General features: G+C 48.2%; 7 protein-coding genes across 7 annotated transcripts; 2 read left to right on the top strand and 5 right to left on the bottom strand.

Moving 5' to 3' along the window:
• Positions 1 to 441: 441 nt before the first annotated feature.
• On the top strand, positions 442 to 3177 carry EDB93DRAFT_1301650 (tyrosyl-DNA phosphodiesterase-domain-containing protein; the record flags this gene model as incomplete). The annotated part of the gene is made up of 12 exons (XM_041454694.1): positions 442 to 461; positions 511 to 1075; positions 1134 to 1334; positions 1391 to 1399; positions 1447 to 1527; positions 1573 to 1716; positions 1768 to 1983; positions 2033 to 2215; positions 2271 to 2381; positions 2432 to 2650; positions 2708 to 2824; positions 2882 to 3177. The coding sequence occupies 12 exons, from the start codon at positions 442 to 444 to the stop codon at positions 2924 to 2926; spliced, it is 1911 nt and encodes a 636-aa protein (XP_041304503.1). The 3' UTR covers positions 2927 to 3177.
• A 36-nt stretch (positions 3178 to 3213) lies between these two features.
• On the bottom strand, positions 3214 to 5535 carry EDB93DRAFT_1090921 (uncharacterized protein; the record flags this gene model as incomplete). The annotated part of the gene is made up of 9 exons (XM_041446309.1): positions 3214 to 3692; positions 3741 to 3873; positions 3927 to 4042; positions 4092 to 4759; positions 4809 to 4854; positions 4910 to 5021; positions 5074 to 5168; positions 5227 to 5375; positions 5432 to 5535. 9 exons carry the CDS (start codon positions 5533 to 5535, stop codon positions 3214 to 3216), a joined length of 1902 nt encoding a protein of 633 aa, XP_041304502.1.
• A 1954-nt stretch (positions 5536 to 7489) lies between these two features.
• EDB93DRAFT_1253516 (uncharacterized protein) lies at positions 7490 to 8410 on the bottom strand (the record flags this gene model as incomplete). The annotated part of the gene is made up of 5 exons (XM_041453467.1): positions 7490 to 7710; positions 7786 to 7965; positions 8014 to 8146; positions 8204 to 8276; positions 8307 to 8410. 5 exons carry the CDS (start codon positions 8408 to 8410, stop codon positions 7490 to 7492), a joined length of 711 nt encoding a protein of 236 aa, XP_041304501.1.
• Positions 8411 to 8838: 428 nt separating this feature from the next.
• On the bottom strand, positions 8839 to 10715 carry EDB93DRAFT_1301604 (Gtr1/RagA G protein Gtr2; the record flags this gene model as incomplete). The annotated part of the gene is made up of 8 exons (XM_041454693.1): positions 8839 to 9594; positions 9644 to 9786; positions 9839 to 10032; positions 10083 to 10209; positions 10261 to 10369; positions 10418 to 10519; positions 10566 to 10649; positions 10702 to 10715. The coding sequence occupies 8 exons, from the start codon at positions 10713 to 10715 to the stop codon at positions 9222 to 9224; spliced, it is 1146 nt and encodes a 381-aa protein (XP_041304500.1). The 3' UTR covers positions 8839 to 9221.
• An 85-nt stretch (positions 10716 to 10800) lies between these two features.
• On the top strand, positions 10801 to 12061 carry EDB93DRAFT_1242181 (ribosomal protein L37e-domain-containing protein; the record flags this gene model as incomplete). The annotated part of the gene is made up of 4 exons (XM_041451984.1): positions 10801 to 10826; positions 11612 to 11682; positions 11802 to 11940; positions 12013 to 12061. 4 exons carry the CDS (start codon positions 10801 to 10803, stop codon positions 12059 to 12061), a joined length of 285 nt encoding a protein of 94 aa, XP_041304499.1.
• Positions 12062 to 12524: 463 nt separating this feature from the next.
• EDB93DRAFT_1253514 (ras-domain-containing protein) lies at positions 12525 to 13824 on the bottom strand (the record flags this gene model as incomplete). The annotated part of the gene is made up of 3 exons (XM_041453466.1): positions 12525 to 13532; positions 13585 to 13698; positions 13759 to 13824. 3 exons carry the CDS (start codon positions 13822 to 13824, stop codon positions 12525 to 12527), a joined length of 1188 nt encoding a protein of 395 aa, XP_041304498.1.
• Positions 13825 to 14359: 535 nt separating this feature from the next.
• On the bottom strand, positions 14360 to 16680 carry EDB93DRAFT_1301599 (uncharacterized protein; the record flags this gene model as incomplete). The annotated part of the gene is made up of 9 exons (XM_041454692.1): positions 14360 to 14838; positions 14892 to 15024; positions 15081 to 15196; positions 15246 to 15913; positions 15964 to 16009; positions 16059 to 16170; positions 16223 to 16317; positions 16373 to 16521; positions 16577 to 16680. 9 exons carry the CDS (start codon positions 16678 to 16680, stop codon positions 14360 to 14362), a joined length of 1902 nt encoding a protein of 633 aa, XP_041304497.1.
• Between the last annotated feature and the right edge of the window lie 35 nt (positions 16681 to 16715).

Raw genomic sequence — 16715 nt, 5'->3', positions numbered from 1 at the left:
TTCATCCTACCGGTATTTGGCGTGTTTAATTGGGATATCCGATGCTGATATTATCGTGATAGACTTTAGTTTCGCACACCCCCGTGCTAGTATATGGATCTATGGGTCTGACACAAAATCTTGGTTGTGTTAACTTTTGAAGACACGTTCAATTTGACAGTGCCGTACCTACGAGCTGTCCTTGGGATTGGTGTACGAGATAAGGCGAAAGCACAGTGCAAATAGCTCAAAATGTAAATTTAGATCGCGTCCTGTGTTTATATTTTCGTTTGCGTTGGTGACCTGTCAGTGAGACGAATTGCCAGCAGACGCACGGATTGAGGCTGTCGCGTCGAATAGAAAAGTCACGCGTGAATCACGTGCATTTTTGCAATGAGACGCGGTGTCTGCTTTGTCTGATGCTCAATTATAATTACCTACCTGCGAGAACGAGCTCTGCACATGGACGAATATATGGAAAGGTAAGTTGTATCTATTGCAATTTTTACCACTCCTTACTTTATGAATCAGAGCGCTTGCTTCGAGTCTCAAAGAGTCCAAGGCCAACGCATCATCTTCGAGGGCGATTTCAATCAGTGATTCTGAGGATGATGATAACGATCGTTTTCAGTCTGAGCTGCTACAGGCGATTCGAGCATCCAAGACCGAATCTTCACGGGTCACAACGCAATCCGTCTATAATCCTGAGCCTCCGTCTCAGAGCGCTCGGAGTACCCCAGCAGCAAGCTTTTTGTCCGAACGAGCACAGATGGAGAGAGAAAGACTCGAAAGGCTGAAGAGGTTGCGTGGGCAGGATGCAGATGATGGAGGTGGCATGTCGCCTCCTACAAAGAGGCAACACATTTCCTCCTCTGACAGACACGCTAATGGTCGAGCGAACATTGCTTCTGCTTCGTCATCTAGTGTCCCTTCGGGCTCGTCGGCAAGTTCGCGAACAGCCAGTACTCCTATAAATTCTATACCAACCTCTGAACAACTGTTCTGGAACGGCGAGCTACGTCCTACAGCCAACAAACACTCTCAATCCCGTCAAGATGGAAAGCCCACTTTCCGCCTCACAGAGGTACTGGGTTTGGTACGCGTTCAATCTCCTGTGTTCTGTATTCATGATGCGTGATGCTGTAGCCCTTCAGAAATCTGATATATCCTTTGCTATCATAGCGTCATACGCGACATCTATCTCTTGGATATATGAATTCTTTGCGCCGTCTACTCCAGTAATCATCGTGGCGCAGCCCGATCAGTCAGGTCAACCAACCATCAAGAATATTCTTCCAAATTGGGTTATGACTGTTCCTTTTCTCCGCAATGGGCGAGGTTGCCAGCATATGAAAGTAGGTTGATTGGTACAACAGATTCTGGAACGCCCCGCTGACTTTATCGCGCCCAGTTCATGCTTGTGAGTCCATTCGGATAACTACATGACGCTGATTGGATTTTCCGAAGATATTTTACAAGACCGGACGGCTTCGCGTAGTCATATCTACCGCCAACCTGATTGATCATGATTGGCGCGATATCGAGAATGTGAGTCTGCACTTAACGCGAGGGAGTTCTTGAACAGTGTGACAGGCCGTTTGGCTGCAAGATCTACCACCGCGATCTGCTCCTATCCCACATGATCCCAAGACCATCGATGACTTCCCATCAATTATGCAAAACGTTTTGCGCGCTGTCAACGTTCGACCCGCGCTCGCGAACATGCTAGCAAACGACGTAAGTCGTATGGGAATCTCATTTGCCGCACTACTGATCTAAATCTCACAGCACCCAAACCTACCTATTCAAACTATCAGCAACTTGCGAATGAAATGGGATTGGTCAAAAGTGAAGGTTAAACTCATTCCCTCCATTGCAGGCAAACATGAAGGATGGCCGAATGTCATCCTGACTGGTCATACCAGGCTGATGAAGGCCGTCCGTGACATGGGGCTTCGTACAGGAAAGGGAAAAGCTGCTAAAGATCTCGTTATAGAGTCTCAGGTAGGTCAAACTTCTTTAGTTCTGCTGTAGAAATGTTCACACTATACAGGGTTCGAGTATAGGAACTTACTCGACTTCCTGGATAAACGAGTTCCACTGGTCAGCGCGCGGAGAATCAGCTGAAGACTGGCTGGACGAACCAAAAGCCAGACGTGCCAAGTTGTCGTGGCCGCCGGTGAAAATTGTCTTCCCCAGCCTGAAGACTGTGCGTGACAGTGTCCTTGGTGAACTAGTCAGTCTTGTGTCTTCAGCAATCACTCTTGAATATTTCTCAACATAATTGACAGGGAGGTGGGACCATGTTTTGCCGCACGAACCAGTGGGAAGCATCGAAATTTCCTCGAGAGCTATTTCATGACTCGAATAGCACTGGCGGACGAGTGCTGATGCACACCAAGGTATGTCAGTGCGAGTACAGCTGTAGGTCTCGATTTATTCGGCTCTCCAGATGATTATCGCGACCTACCGCCCCAAGAAATCGATATTTGAAACAAGTCGCCAGTCAAAGGGAAAAGGAAAGGAATCGTCTGACAGTGAAACCGAGCCTGAATCCGACGACATCGAAATCCAGAACGACCCAATTGGCTGGGCTTATGTTGGCTCGCATAATTTCACACCCTCAGCATGGGGAACGCTTTCTGGCTCCGGGTTCAACCCAGTACTCAATGTCAGTCAATTCAGGCTTTCTTTCTTTAATCTTTCCTAATGACCCGTCGTTCACCAGGTGGTTAACTATGAGTTAGGAATCGCCTTCCCTCTTTACGATGCGAAGGATGTGGAGAGGGTGTCGTGCTTCCAGCGTCCGGCGAGGAAGTATGTGAGTGGACAAGATAGACCTTGGGTAAGTTCAATCGTTGTATGTCGGGGCGCCTAAACTTATGACGTGTTTATTTCAAAGATACAGGAAGAGTCGCAGCTACTGCGGGAGAGCCACCAAACATGATCCTATGTATAGCCGATATCATTCTTACCAGGAAACCTTTTACCCTTAGATACCACTTGGACGTCAGATCAATGCAATCTTTCCGTAGTGCATGGCTTATGATGGTTTGGTCATCATGCACGATCCGACACTATGTAGAACCAACATCTAAGCTTCGAGAGTTCGTACAGTACATGATAGCAATATCAAATACAGGTGATCCATATAGCATGTAAATAAGTCCTTCAAACACATCCATCTTAGATGGAGATCAAACAGAGCATCGGCCATCATCACATCACAGTAACTCATCCTGCTTTCTCCGGATCCTCCCCCATCTCCCTCCTCGCCTTCTCCTCACCCTCGGTGCTCGACACCTCATTCTCGCTCTCAAACTGATAAAGCTGTTCAGGGACAGGGCTCTGAAACAATACGAACTTCTTGAAGCCGTAGGGTATCTGTCGCAGTCCGTATGCAGCGTGCGCACCGAGGGGGACTGCGAAAACTTGATCGAGCTCCTCCAGGGTCTTGCCTTTCGTCTCCCGCACGAATAACAAGATGAGCACCCAGAGAATACAGCACCACGCTGCGTACCAGCCGAAGGCACCTTGTGCTTTGAAGGCCAAGATGAGCGAAGGCCAAGTAATTGACAGAATGAAGTTCCAGAACCAGAGGGTGGCAGTGGCAAAGGACATGCCGATATCACGTATATAGAGAGGGAATGCCTCTGCGGAGTACGTGAACGGCACTGGACCTTCGCCTGGAGAGTAGAAGATTGCAAAGAGGTCTGGAGGAGATATCAATCGCAGTTATTAAGTACCATAAGATGACGTACATATTCCGACACTAACACCAGCTACACGCCCTGTTTCAGAAGTGCTCCAGAAGGAGAAGCCTGTGATTAAAAGACAGATGGCCATGCAGGGGAACGTGAATAAAAGTAAGTTCCTACGCCCGAAGGTGTCGATCTAGTGTTTCAACTTTCAAATATTTGACACCAACCATGACCGAGACCGCTCACAGTGAAAACAGCAGGGAGGGCGAACAACCAGTTAAGTGCACCAAATCCAAGGGAGGAAGCCAGCGCCGAAACCTGCGAGAAACCAGACTGTACGAAGATGTCGGTCGAATAGTAAGCTGCCATCGAGTAATTAATCATTTCCAATCATGAACACGAATCTCATACCGATGACATTGACGCCACAAAACTGCTGACCGAACATGACGATCCAACTAGCAAGGGCAGCATGCCTGTTGCGCGGGATCGTAAACATCTCAACGACACGGTTGCGACCCTTCTTCATCTCGTTTTCCGCCTCGAGCAACACGTGAATATAATACAGATCACGAGCAGCCTGAACGCGCGAGAAACGAAGGCGACAAAGTTCATTGAAAGCATCTTCGTAGCGACCCTTGGAGATCAACCAACGAGGCGACTCGGGTGCAAATAGAATTTGCATGCAGACAATGAGACCGGGAATACCAGCAGAGGCTAGCATGAGGCGCCAGTTCAGACCGGTCACACCAGGGGTGTCCGGAATAAAGTAGAATGTCAAATCGATAAGGTCTCCTAGAGCAATGCCAAAAGCGGTCCACATCTGCCACATCATGACGAGAGCACCACGGATCGGTGCGGGCGAACACTCAGCGCTATATACCGGGACGGTGGCAGATTTGGGACCAATACCAAAACCAAGGAAGAACCGTGCGATGAAAAGGTGCCACCAGGTGTTTGTCAATCCAGACCAGACACATGTCAAGAACGCGATCATACAAGTGGCGAAGATGGTCTTTTTACGCCCAAGATAGTGGTTAAGCGGATGCGTCATCCAACAAGAAATGGTGGCACAGCATCTGTGGAGTGATGAGGAACGATATTGCGCAGTGGGAAGAAAGCACAGACAAGTAGGGTGCAGAGTTGACGAGACCGACCAACCATGAATCACGTTCTGCACATAATTTATGGATGAAGATGATTTAAATGATGGAGAAACTTTTACGCACTACTGTTGGAATCGCCGATACCAAACTGCGCGGGATAAATGAGCTGAGCGCCATTGATAACAGCCTGATCCATTCCCTGAACAGCCGCTGCAAGTGATGACATCACGACCATCTATTTAATGATGAGCTATGACAAATATTTTAAAAAACGAGATGATACCAACGTAATACAGCATGGGCGTTTGTCGCCACTTGTGCGTGACCTCTTCCGTTAAAATTTGTTTGTCTTCATCTGAAAAGATGTCCATACGATTATGACCTGCCCATCAAGGATTTCAAGTCAGCTACTAGGGAAAATGTCTCTCATGGCAACATACAAGTGGAATCCTGGGCAACGAGCGCCCCCTTCTTGAGCTCAGGCAGCAGATGGGTCAATCCTTTCTCTTGCGCAAAAGATTCGACGTCCGCCATTAGACGATCGTGAGGTATGCCATGCAAGGGGTTTGATAATTTAGCATCAGCGTTACTGGCGGGGAAAGGTCAAGCTAGGCACTTGTTCAGGGAAGAACTCATAGTACGCACGCAATGGCTCTTGTCTCTGCATCCATATGTGATGTATCGTGGTGAGCATGGTCCGGACGCTTTACCACGGCAGATTTTTCGCTCAAAGGCGGGGATGTCGACATTTCAGTCGTAGGCGCGCGGTATGAAAAGAGGGTGGAAGGTAGCCTCACTCCTACCGGCTTATACACCCTTGGTGTTATATAGCTTAGTACTTAACCCAAAAGAGCAAAGCTATACAAAAACATCATGCGCCGTACCGACTGCCGTCCAACATATCCGAAGCGCAGCAAAAGCCCACTCCACATTCTAGTATATTTTTATCCGGCATGTGACTGCTGTATGATTTGCCAACAATGTATGGCTGTTCCGGTATTGAAGGATCCCAAACGACTGCGTAAAAACAGACGATAGAGGGTGTCAATAAAGCAGAACAAATAATCACTCAACGGGCGCTTTGACAAAGAGTCACGATCAGGACACAAAGTAACTTGACGAAGCTGAACCTACTGATCATGGGGCTTTGTGATAGAATCATGTTCGTTGGTAAAGGATCAAGGGGGTGAAGAGTGGAAGAACGAAATGCTGCTGGGGATTAGTTTGATAGAGACGAGCAGTTTTCGTTTTCGTTTTCGTTTTCGCATGAGCGATGTTATGAGCGATGAGTGCGGAAGGCAATATTAATAAAGCGAAGTAGTTAGTGACCACGAAAGCGAAGCTTTCGTGGCCGTAGGGAGGGTCTGGCTCTGTCAGACTGCGCTTGTGTGCGTGTTTGGGATGAGCATGCTAAGTTCGAGTTATTGGAGGTTTGAAAGAACCGGATGCAGAGGCCAGGTCCTTGGAGCGTGTTGTGATCGGATCTCGGGGTGCGGAATGGAGGGGATCGCAGAGAAAATGAGACCAACCCATACCTGGAACATGGCTCGAACACGAATCGAGTGCCTTTTCGAGGTGCTCGACCCGACACAACACGAGAAATACATGAAATTATTGTGGGACTGGAGAGTGCCAAAAGTGTGAGATGTGCAAATGAATGAAGTAGTTTTAGTAGGGTATATCGATGGTGCGAAGGCGACGATATTGATACATGGTGGATTCCAAGCGAGTGAGAGCAATGGAAGTGGATGAAGCAGAGTTGATAGATAATGGAGGAGCAGACTCACTGTGACCTGATACACCTGCCGTCCCTTAGAGGCCTTCTAAGGGCCGATGTGACCTTAGCGTTCCATCGCTGGAATGGGACGTTTTGGTGATGAGGCTCTCGATTGCCAGTACTGACCCTGATTGGCTAAAACACAGGGCGATCATGATGTGATCAGCATGACATAGTAAGGATGAAAGTACTCAATAATGTCATTGGAACCGTAGACAGGTAAGCTGCATGATAGCACTACTCAATAACCATTTTACTTGACCATTTTATTTCGTGACAGTTCGTGCAAAGGCTTCCGAAATAAAATGCAAATGAAATGAACGAGCAGCACGCATATTTAGCGGCGCTTAAAATCAGCTAAGCGAGGCGCAGGGGGTGTTGACCTCGAGGTAAATCGGAGTCGGTTCGAAACTAAGGCAGTTCGATACAACTCGATTCGTTTGTTGTAAATAAGCATTTCCTCAATGTATTCTGCTCCTCCCTTCAACTTTTGGTCTAGAGCATAATTATACGTATTTTCATCGGACCGCAGTATTGCTTTAGCGCCGGAGAACAGGCGCCTGCAATGCTGTACGATACAAGTATTGAGCAATCCTCAAGCATGGTTAGGCAATGATGCATATTTCGTATTTCTTAGTATGCACGCTGTCTTGTTTCTTATCTTATTCTGTCTCTAGATCATGTCCTTAGTTCTTATCCAAGACAACTGGTGTCTAGGTCATCATAAAAATTCATGCATCATACTGTGAGTTTTCACCAATGGAACGGGTCTGCAGCTTCCGCTACTAGTATCCCTATCTTACACCAGAAGTCATCCCATACCTGTACAAGCGATGTCGGCAACAAATTAAATACCATGTGAATAAATTCATCAAACACATCCATCGTAAATGGAGATCAAGCAAAGCGTCGCATCACAGCTCCACTCATCTTGTCTTCTCCAGATCCTCCTTTATCTCCCTCGCTGTCTCATCGCCCCCAGTGCTCGACACCTCGCTCTCGCTCTCAAACTGATAAAGCTGTTCAGGAACCGGGTTCTGGAACAACACGAACTTCTTGAAGCCGTAGGGTATCTGCCGCAGGCCGTATGCAGCGTGCGCACCGAGGGGAACTGCAAAGACTTGGTCGAGCTCCTCTAGGGTCTTGCCTTTTGTCTCGGGCACGAATAACAAGATGAGCACTCAGAGAATACAGCACCATGCTGCGTACCAGCCGAAGGCACCTTGTGGTTTGAAGGCCAAAATGAGTGAAGGCCAAGTAATTGACAGAATGAAGTTCCAGAACCAAGTGGTCGCAGTGGCAAAGGACATGCCGATATCACGGATATAGAGAGGAAACGCCTCTGCGGAGTACGTGAACGGAACTGGACCTTCGCCTGGAGAGTAGAAGATCGCAAAGAGGTCTGGAGGAGATCTCAATCGCAGTTATTAAGTACCATAAGATGACGTACATATTCCGACGCTAACGCCAGCTACACGCCCCGTTTCCGAAGTATTCCAGAAGAAGAAGCCCGTGATTAAAAGACAGATGGCCATGCAGGGGAACGTGAATAGAAGTAAGTTTCTACGCCCGAAAGTGTCGATCTAGTGTTTCAATTTTCAATATTTATGGAGACACCAACCATGGCTGAGACCGCTCACGGTGAAAATAGCAGGGAGGGCGAACAACCAGTTAAGTGCACCAAATTCAAGGGAGGAAGGGTCAGGTTGGGCACTTGGTCAGGGGAGATCTCATAGTACGCACGCAATGGCTCTTGTCTCTGCATCCATATGTGATGTATCGTGGTGAGCATGGTCCGGACGCTTTACCACGGCAGATTTTTCGCTCAAAGGCGGGGATGTCGACATTTCAGTCGTAGGCGCGCGGTATGAAAAGAGGGTGGAAGGTAGCCTCACTCCTACCGGCTTATACACCCTTGGTGTTATATAGCTTTGTACTTAACCCAAAAGAGCAAAGCTATACAAAAACATCATGCGCCGTACCGACTGCCGTCCAACATATCCGAAGCGCAGCAAAAGCCCACTCCACTTTCTAGTATATTTTTATCCGGCATGTGACTGCTGTATGATTTGCCAACAATGTATGGCTGTTCCGGTATTGAAGGATCCCAAACGACTGCGTAAAAACAGACGTGTCAATATTGTAGAACAAATAATCATTCAATAGGCACTTTGACAAAGAGTCACGATCAGAACACAAAGTAACTTGACGAAGCTGAACCTACTAATCATGGGGCTTTGTAAGAGAGTCGTGTTGGCTGGGAAAGGATCAAGGGGTGAAGAGTCTGGCTCTGTCAGACTGCGCTTGTGTCCTTATTTGGGATGAGCACGCTAAGTTCGAGTTATTGAAGGTTTGAAAGAACCGGACGCAGAGGGCACAGATCCTCGGAGCGTGTTGCAACCGAATATCGAGGTGCAAGATGATGGGGACCGCGGCAGAGAAAAGAAAAGACAATGAGACCACCCATAGCTGGAGCATGGCTCGAATACGAGTCGAGTGCCGTCTTCCAACTTGATTGGATTCCGCAGACGATGATATGCTCGACTGCGGCTATGTCTGACTATCGACCTTCTCAGCATTAACCTCGTACATCCCATCGTCCCTACCTCAGGCCGCAATAAATGTCACTTTGAAAGGTGAAACGCTAGCCAACACCAACTAGGATTCCAAAGCCCCGCACAGCCCAGATTCCCATATCTCCTTAACGCCCTCCCTAAACCACACGACGTTCCACTCTACCAAACCCCTGCGCATATCATACACCGTCGTCGGAAGGAGTGCCAGCAATGCGAGGTGCGGTGTGACAAGGTGGTACGTGAGCGTAGTTCCTGGACGTGAAGGTGAGAGCGATGTCGCTGCTGAGGGGTAGAAGTGGGGCTTTGAGGGTGAAACGGGAGATGTCGATGAGGTGAGTGGCGGTGTTCTGGCAGGAGTGGAGGTGGGAGTGGATGTCGTGGCTGTGGGTGGGGGCGTTGGTGCTGGTGCTGGTGTTGGGGAAAACCGACTCATCCGTGGATCGTCGACGTTGGACCTGGTAGGATGGTTTAAGAGTGAGAGGGAAATTTATGGTACATACGTACCTGTAGAGAGGTCCAAAAGAGTTGAGCATGGATAGGTAGTCGCAGCAGAGATTGTGCGTAGCCTGGTCTACTGGTGAGGCGTCGGTTGCGACGTGAATTTTACTGGATGTGTCGAATAGGAAAGCTTTTGGGGACGCTGTGTTCTGCAAGCGATGAGATGTACCCATGGAAATAAGTGGCAATGAAGGTACATACAGAGCAAAAGACGTTTAATAGATCTTCAAGATATGGAAGGGAACCGATCAACTTATGAAACACGCGAGAGAACGCCTCTCGAAGAGAATGGTCATATATGGAGGTAAGATGAAAATTGAGAGGGAATTGCTCAAATTCGGGAGATTCGTCTATGAGGCGGTCCATGACGCGCTCATGTATCTGGCGGAAGTTTTCTGCGTGCTGTTTCATTGACGAGCAAAGAATGCATACGGGACTGGCATACCTATCTTGTCGTCCTCTTGAAGCCTTTCCGCTTTGTGCACAAATACTTCAAAATTTATGTCTGGGTTGATTTGGCATGCAGCAACTATGAACTCTACGAGCTTTGAGACAGGGTGTTGGTAGAGATCCTGTGCATCTGGATGAGGTTGGTAGTCAGCGGATGAATTCAGTACACGTACTCGAATGTCTATGACAAAGACTATAGTTGAGAAATCGGCGAGAGATGCGCCGAGTGTGTCGACGGTGATGTTTCCTGGACAGTCCCATATCTCCAACGGGATGACGGTGCTGAGAAACAACGTTAGGTACGAACAGAAGTCATGTACTCGTACATACTCAATGAGATGCTTTGCAACGCGCATGGTGGGCTCGAGGTAAAAAGTTTGTTTGACTGGGAGATCATTGAAGAGGACTTGGAGTATGGAGGTCTTTCCACTCCTGTGATAAGTTAGTACTGGCAAAAGGAGAAAACGTAGGGATTCACCTTCTCATGCCCAGAAAGAGTATCTTTGTCCTACTTGTTCCATTGGAAATGGCTGCGCTTGAAGAAGAGCTCATCGCACATGTACTATGATAAATTACAGTAAGAGTACTGCTATTAGCCAAAAGCCAACAATTACAAATACGCATCCATGTTTAGCCTCCGAAATGACTGTCCTATTGCATCACTGTCACATCGAGGTTTGAAATATTTAGGACAACATTTAAACCACACTTAAATGTCTTTGGGTGGCTTAAACTTCAAGTTAAAAGCAAAAAATACGACATTTTGACCTATCCTAAATATTAGAGTCCCCGATGTGTGTGCCCTAGATTGATTCATGCACATCTCACTTTTGTGAATGTCGAAAATGTACTTACGGCCACCGCACGACGTGCAGCAAACACTAGTGGCATCTAAATTCATTGCAAAGTCATGATAGTACCTAAGATCGCTTCTTGCTTGCAATTATTATTCATTCCACAAAGTTATTTTATTGGATGGATGCCGAGACAGAGCTGAGCTCAGCGCTCAGCGACGGTTCTTGACGAGTGGGAAATAGATGCCTGGTAGGTAACTACTATTATTCCCACGCTCCCAGCCTCCCTTACCGAATCAGCCTCGGCACGCCCACCGGTATCACCACCGTCTCCAAAATCCTCAAGAAAACGTCAAGATGGTGAGTCTCGCTGCCAATTCGACGTCCGATAGGTCTTGGTACATGCGTGCAAACTTCCTGGGTGAAAAAATAGGATGGAATTGGAGGGTGGATGGGTGGATGGAGATGATCTGTGTCGGATGACATTTGTGGTCGATGGACGTTATTTCGCGTGTTTGACTGGTATACCCACTGTTTCGTATTCGCTGACGCCCTTTTTATTCTCTAGACGAAAGGTTCGTTTGGTTTCGATTCGATCGTTGGGGATTGGATTTGACAGATGGCTTTTAATGTTCTCTTCTGTTGATCAGGTACTTCGTCCTTTGGGTGCGTAGTGTTTTCCCTTCGATCTGGAATATCTCTCTCATGTGGTTGGACTTGAATCATGCAGTAAGCGACACACCAAGTCCCACACGCTCTGCCGGCGCTGTGGTCGTCGTGCGTTCCACAGGCAACACAAGAGTGCGTTTCTGCATACCTCTTTGCGAGGTGGCATCTAACCTTGTATTGATTCGCCCCGTCCTGTCACCACGCCCTCCATCCCAATATACGCTAAACAACCTGTCATTGTCATAAACCAGCTTGTGCCCAGTGCGGCTACCCCGCAGCAAAGTTGCGCTCGTATGAATGGGGCCAAAAAGCCAAGCGCAGAAAGACCACCGGTACCGGGCGCATGCGCACGCTCAAGGACGTATCGAGGAGATTCAAGAACGGATTCAGGTGCGCTCCATCCATTCTATGCCTATCCCACCCAACATATTGATCATATGGCGTGGACTTTTTGCAATATAGAGAAAACACAGTCGCGAAGAAGCGTGTCAGGCCATCCGCGGAGGCATGAGCGTGAGCGGAAACGTGCATACGTCGATGCCGTGTTTGCATGTTGTTTTACATACTCGAGAATTTTTAGCCTATGCCGCGCTCGCATCATTTTCTACGCACGTACAGAATACATGATTCATGCTATGCCTCCTCGTCGAGCGGAGGAACCGAGTGATTATGCTGAAGGTCAATTAGTGTCTCCTTTGTCTGATGCCTCGAATCGTCCATTGACGCCTGGTCTATTCCATCACTCGAAATTCTCATTAGAAATGCACTCGTTGGTTCCACTGTATTGATAGGCTAGCCCTACATTGACCAAACCGTGCGATAATCCACAATTATGCAATTATTTATCATGTGTAGTCCCAGTTCCAGCCAATAGGTATTGGTCAACGCATGTACAATGAACGAATGGAAATAATGAAATGCGAAATACCGATAAATACTATACACCCGGTCGCCTGCGCACAGCGCATCCACCACTATTGCCCACAACACACACCCGGGGCATTCCACTTCTTCTTCCCATCCTCCAACCCTAACCCCAACCTAATCGTATCCCCATCACTCTCACTCCTCACATGAGACGTTCTTGCCTCCGCAGCCTCTTCATACTCCCACTTCTTCACCACCCGCTCTACGATATACTCAAATGCGTCACTAACACCCGTTCCTGTCTTTGCGGATGTGAAGAAGAGCTTTGGGCCTGTGTCTGGTGGGTCTGGGAGAGTGAAGGAAAGAGGTTGGTCTGGGTCTAATTGAGGTGGGGTAGGTGGTGTATGCGAACGTTGGCCCTTCGTGAATAGACTCGGCGTGATAGTAAGCGCAGACGAAGAAGAAGTCGTAGTAGTCGTACTAGACAAACTCGTCATTCTCCTCACTCGTACCGGTGATTCAGATCGAGACCCAGGAAGCGGAGATGACCGTGCGCTTGTATATACATCAGATAGGGAGGAAGAGGGGGTATGAAAAGAGGTTAAGCCGGAGCGGAATGTTCCATATAAAAATGTGCTGGTGTGGGGTGTACGTGAGGGGGAACGAGATTTTGAGAGTTTGCGGTGGTTTTGAATGTCTATTCGTGCGGAAGGGGCGAGGAGAGATGGATCTGTATCATCTTCGTATGCATGTTCGTGCTCGTGCTCGAGAATAGTATCTTCGTCTTCCCCTGAACCAATGTCTTCTACCACGATTTCTCCCTCTATAGGCTCTGGTTCAGGAATAGGCACAAGTTCCTGCACGAATTTCTTCGCTTCTTCCGCAGTGATGCCCATCCCAGGCTGCAACAGATCCATTTTATTCCCAACGACCACGCAACAAAAGTTATCAGCCTCTTCATCGCTGACCGGTGCTTGGTGCTTGAACTCCTTCCACCATTTCGTGAGCGCGTACATAGTATCAGGTGCACTGACGTCAAACATGAGTAGGACAGCATCTGCGCCGCGGAAGAACGCGGAAGAGAGGGATGAGAAGCGTTCTTGGCCTGCGGTATCCTATCGTGTGCATAAGCGAATATAAGACAAAGGGAGCTCGAAGCAGACGTACCCATATTTGAAGAGAGATGGCCTCGGTTGGTTTATTTGGGTCAGGAAGGGATTTGGTGATGAAATCTGCACCGATTGTTGCGCGGTAGCCGGTGGAAAAGCGACCTGATATGTACTGCCCGGGTAGATAAGTAACGTTCAAGCAGCTATTGAGGTTGAAAGGCGGAATACTGACCTGACCACGCAAAGAAGTCTTGCCTACGCCCGAAGCGCCGATAACGACGAGCTTGATAGTCCGCATCGCTCTGCGTGTTCTGTTGAGGACTAATCATCCATAAAGTTCGGCGGCCAATGGCGCCATATGGTACTCTCTAAGTTCACCGGTCGTTCCCACTCGGCGCGAAAACCAAACAAGTCTAAACTCTTTAGACTTCGCCAACGCATCTACTGTACCACCTTCATCGGCCTACTAATCATCACAATCCTAATATTGATCATTTAAGTGAACACCGTCATCAAACCTTGATATATTCAAGAACAACGTACGTGCAGCGTAACGTAAGAACATTATAACAAGACCTCGAAAACCTCATCAGCTGTCTGACCTCCCGAGTAGCAGGAACAGCCGCGGCAAAAACCTCTCGAGCATGAACAAGAAACTCTCGCCAATGCCAATGATTTTACGCGAATTTACAGATGAACAGCTTCAGCTAGCATTATTTCACAGACATCATACCTGTACAAGTGATATCGGCAACAAATTAAATAGCATGTGAATAAATTCATCAAACACATCCATCTTAGATGGAAATCAAGCAAAGCATCACAGCTCCAACTCATCTTGTCTTCTCCAGATCCTCCTTCATCTCCCTCCTCGCTGACTCGTCGCCCCCAGTGCTCGACACCTCGCTCTCGCTCTCAAACTGATAAAGTTCTTCAGGAACCGGGTTCTGGAACAACACGAACTTCTTGAAGCCGTAGGGAATCTGTCGCAGGCCGTATGCAGCGTGCGCACCGAGGGGAACTGCGAAGACTTGATCGAGCTCCTCCAGCGTCTTGCCTTTCGTCTCACGCACGAATAGCAAGATGAGCACCCAGAGGATACAGCACCATGCTGCGTACCAGCCAAAGGCACCTTGTGGTTTGAAGGCCAGGATGAGCGAAGGCCAAGTGATTGACAGAATGAAGTTCCAGAACCAAGTGGTCGCAGTGGCAAAGGACATGCCGACATCACGGATATAGAGAGGGAATGCTTCTGCTGAGTACGTGAACGGAACTGGACCTTCGCCTGGAGAGTAGAAGATCGCGAAAAGATCTAAAAAAGATGGTGTCAATGGCAGTAGTTAAGGTACCACAAGGATGACGTACATATTCCGACACTAACACCAGCTACACGCCCCGTTTCCGAAGTACTCCAGAAGGAGAAGCCCGTGATTAAAAGGCAGATGGCCATGCAAGGAAACGTGAATAAAAGTAAGTTCCTCCGCCCGAAAGTGTCGATCTAGTGTTTCAACTTTCAATATTTACGGAGACCCCAACCATAGCTGGACTACTCACGGTGAAAACAGCAGGGAGGGCGAACAACCAGTTAAGTGCACCAAATCCAAGGGAGGAAGCCAGCGCCGAAACCTGCGAGAAACCAGACTGCACGAATATGTCGGATGAGTAGTAAGCTGCCATCGAGTGAGTAATCATTTCAAATCATGAATACGAATCTCATACCGATGACATTGACGCCGCAAAACTGCTGACCGAACATGACGACCCAACTAGCAAGGGCAGCATGCCTGTTGCGCGGGATCGTGAACATCTCAACGACACGGTTGCGACCCTTCTTCATTTCGTTCTCTGCCTCAAGCAACACGTGAATATAATACAAATCACGAGCAGCTTGTACGCGCGAGAAACGAAGGCGACAAAGTTCATTGAAAGCATCCTCGTAGCGACCCTTGGAGATCAACCAACGAGGCGATTCGGGTGCAAATAGAACTTGCATACAGACAATGAGACCAGGGATACCAGCAGAGGCTAACATGAGGCGCCAGTTCAGACCGGTCACACCAGGGGTATCCGGAATAAAGTAGAATACCAAATCGATAAGGTCTCCTAAAGCAATGCCAAAAGCGGTCCACATCTGCCACATCATGACGAGAGCACCACGGATCGGTGCGGGCGAACACTCGGCGGTATATACTGGGACGGTGGCAGATTTGGGACCAATACCGAAACCAAGGAAGAACCGTGCGATGAAAAGGTGCCACCAGGTGTTTGTCAATCCAGACCAGACACATGTCAAGAACGAGATCATGCAAGTGACGAAGATGGTCTTTTTACGCCCAAGATAGTGGTTAAGCGGATGCGTCATCCAACAAGAAACGGTGGCACAACATCTGTTAGTGCGATGAGGAGCGGTATTGCGCAACGAGAAGAAAGCACAGACAAGTAGGGTGCAGAATTGACGAGACCGACCAACCACGAGTCGCGTTCTGCAAACAAAAGTTATGGATGATCATTATTGGCAAAGGTTTTACGCACTACTGTTAGGATCGCCGATACCGAACTGCTTGGGATAAATGATTTGAGCGCCATTAATAACAGCCTCATCCATTCCCTGAACAGCTGCTGCAAGTGATGACATCACAACCATCTATTTTAGATGGTGAGCTATGACAAATAATCAAAAACAGGATAATACCAACGTAATACAGCATGGGCGTTTGTCGCCACTTGTGCGTGACCTCTTCCGTTAAAATTTGTTTGTCTTCATCTGAAAATATGTCCATACGATTATGGCCTGCACATCAAGGATTTCAGGTCAGCTGGGGGAAATGTCTCTGATGGCGACATACAAGTAGAATCCTGGGCAATAAGCGCCCCTTTCTTGAGCTCAGGCAGCAGATGGGTCAGTCCTCTCTCCTGCGCAAAAATTTCGACGTCCGCCATTAGACGATCATGAGGTATGCCGCGCAAGGGGTTTGACAATTTGGCATCAGCATTACTGGCAAGGGAAAGGTCAGACTGGTTACTCGATACAGTGGCGATCTCGTACGCACGCGATGGCTCTTGTCTCTGCATCCATATGTGATTTATGATGGTGAGCATGACTCGGACTCTCTACCACCGCAGATTTTTCGTTCGAGGGCGGGGCTGTCGACATCTCAGTCGTAGGCGCGCGGTACGGAAAGAGGGCGG

The sequence above is a fragment of the Suillus bovinus genome, assembly GCF_016758785.1.
Source record: "Suillus bovinus strain UH-Sbo-P2 chromosome Unknown EDB93scaffold_60, whole genome shotgun sequence".
Classification (NCBI taxonomy): domain Eukaryota; kingdom Fungi; phylum Basidiomycota; class Agaricomycetes; order Boletales; family Suillaceae; genus Suillus; species Suillus bovinus.
The sequence above is the reverse complement of the archived record's forward strand: the minus strand, read 5'-3'. Positions and strand labels throughout refer to the sequence as shown.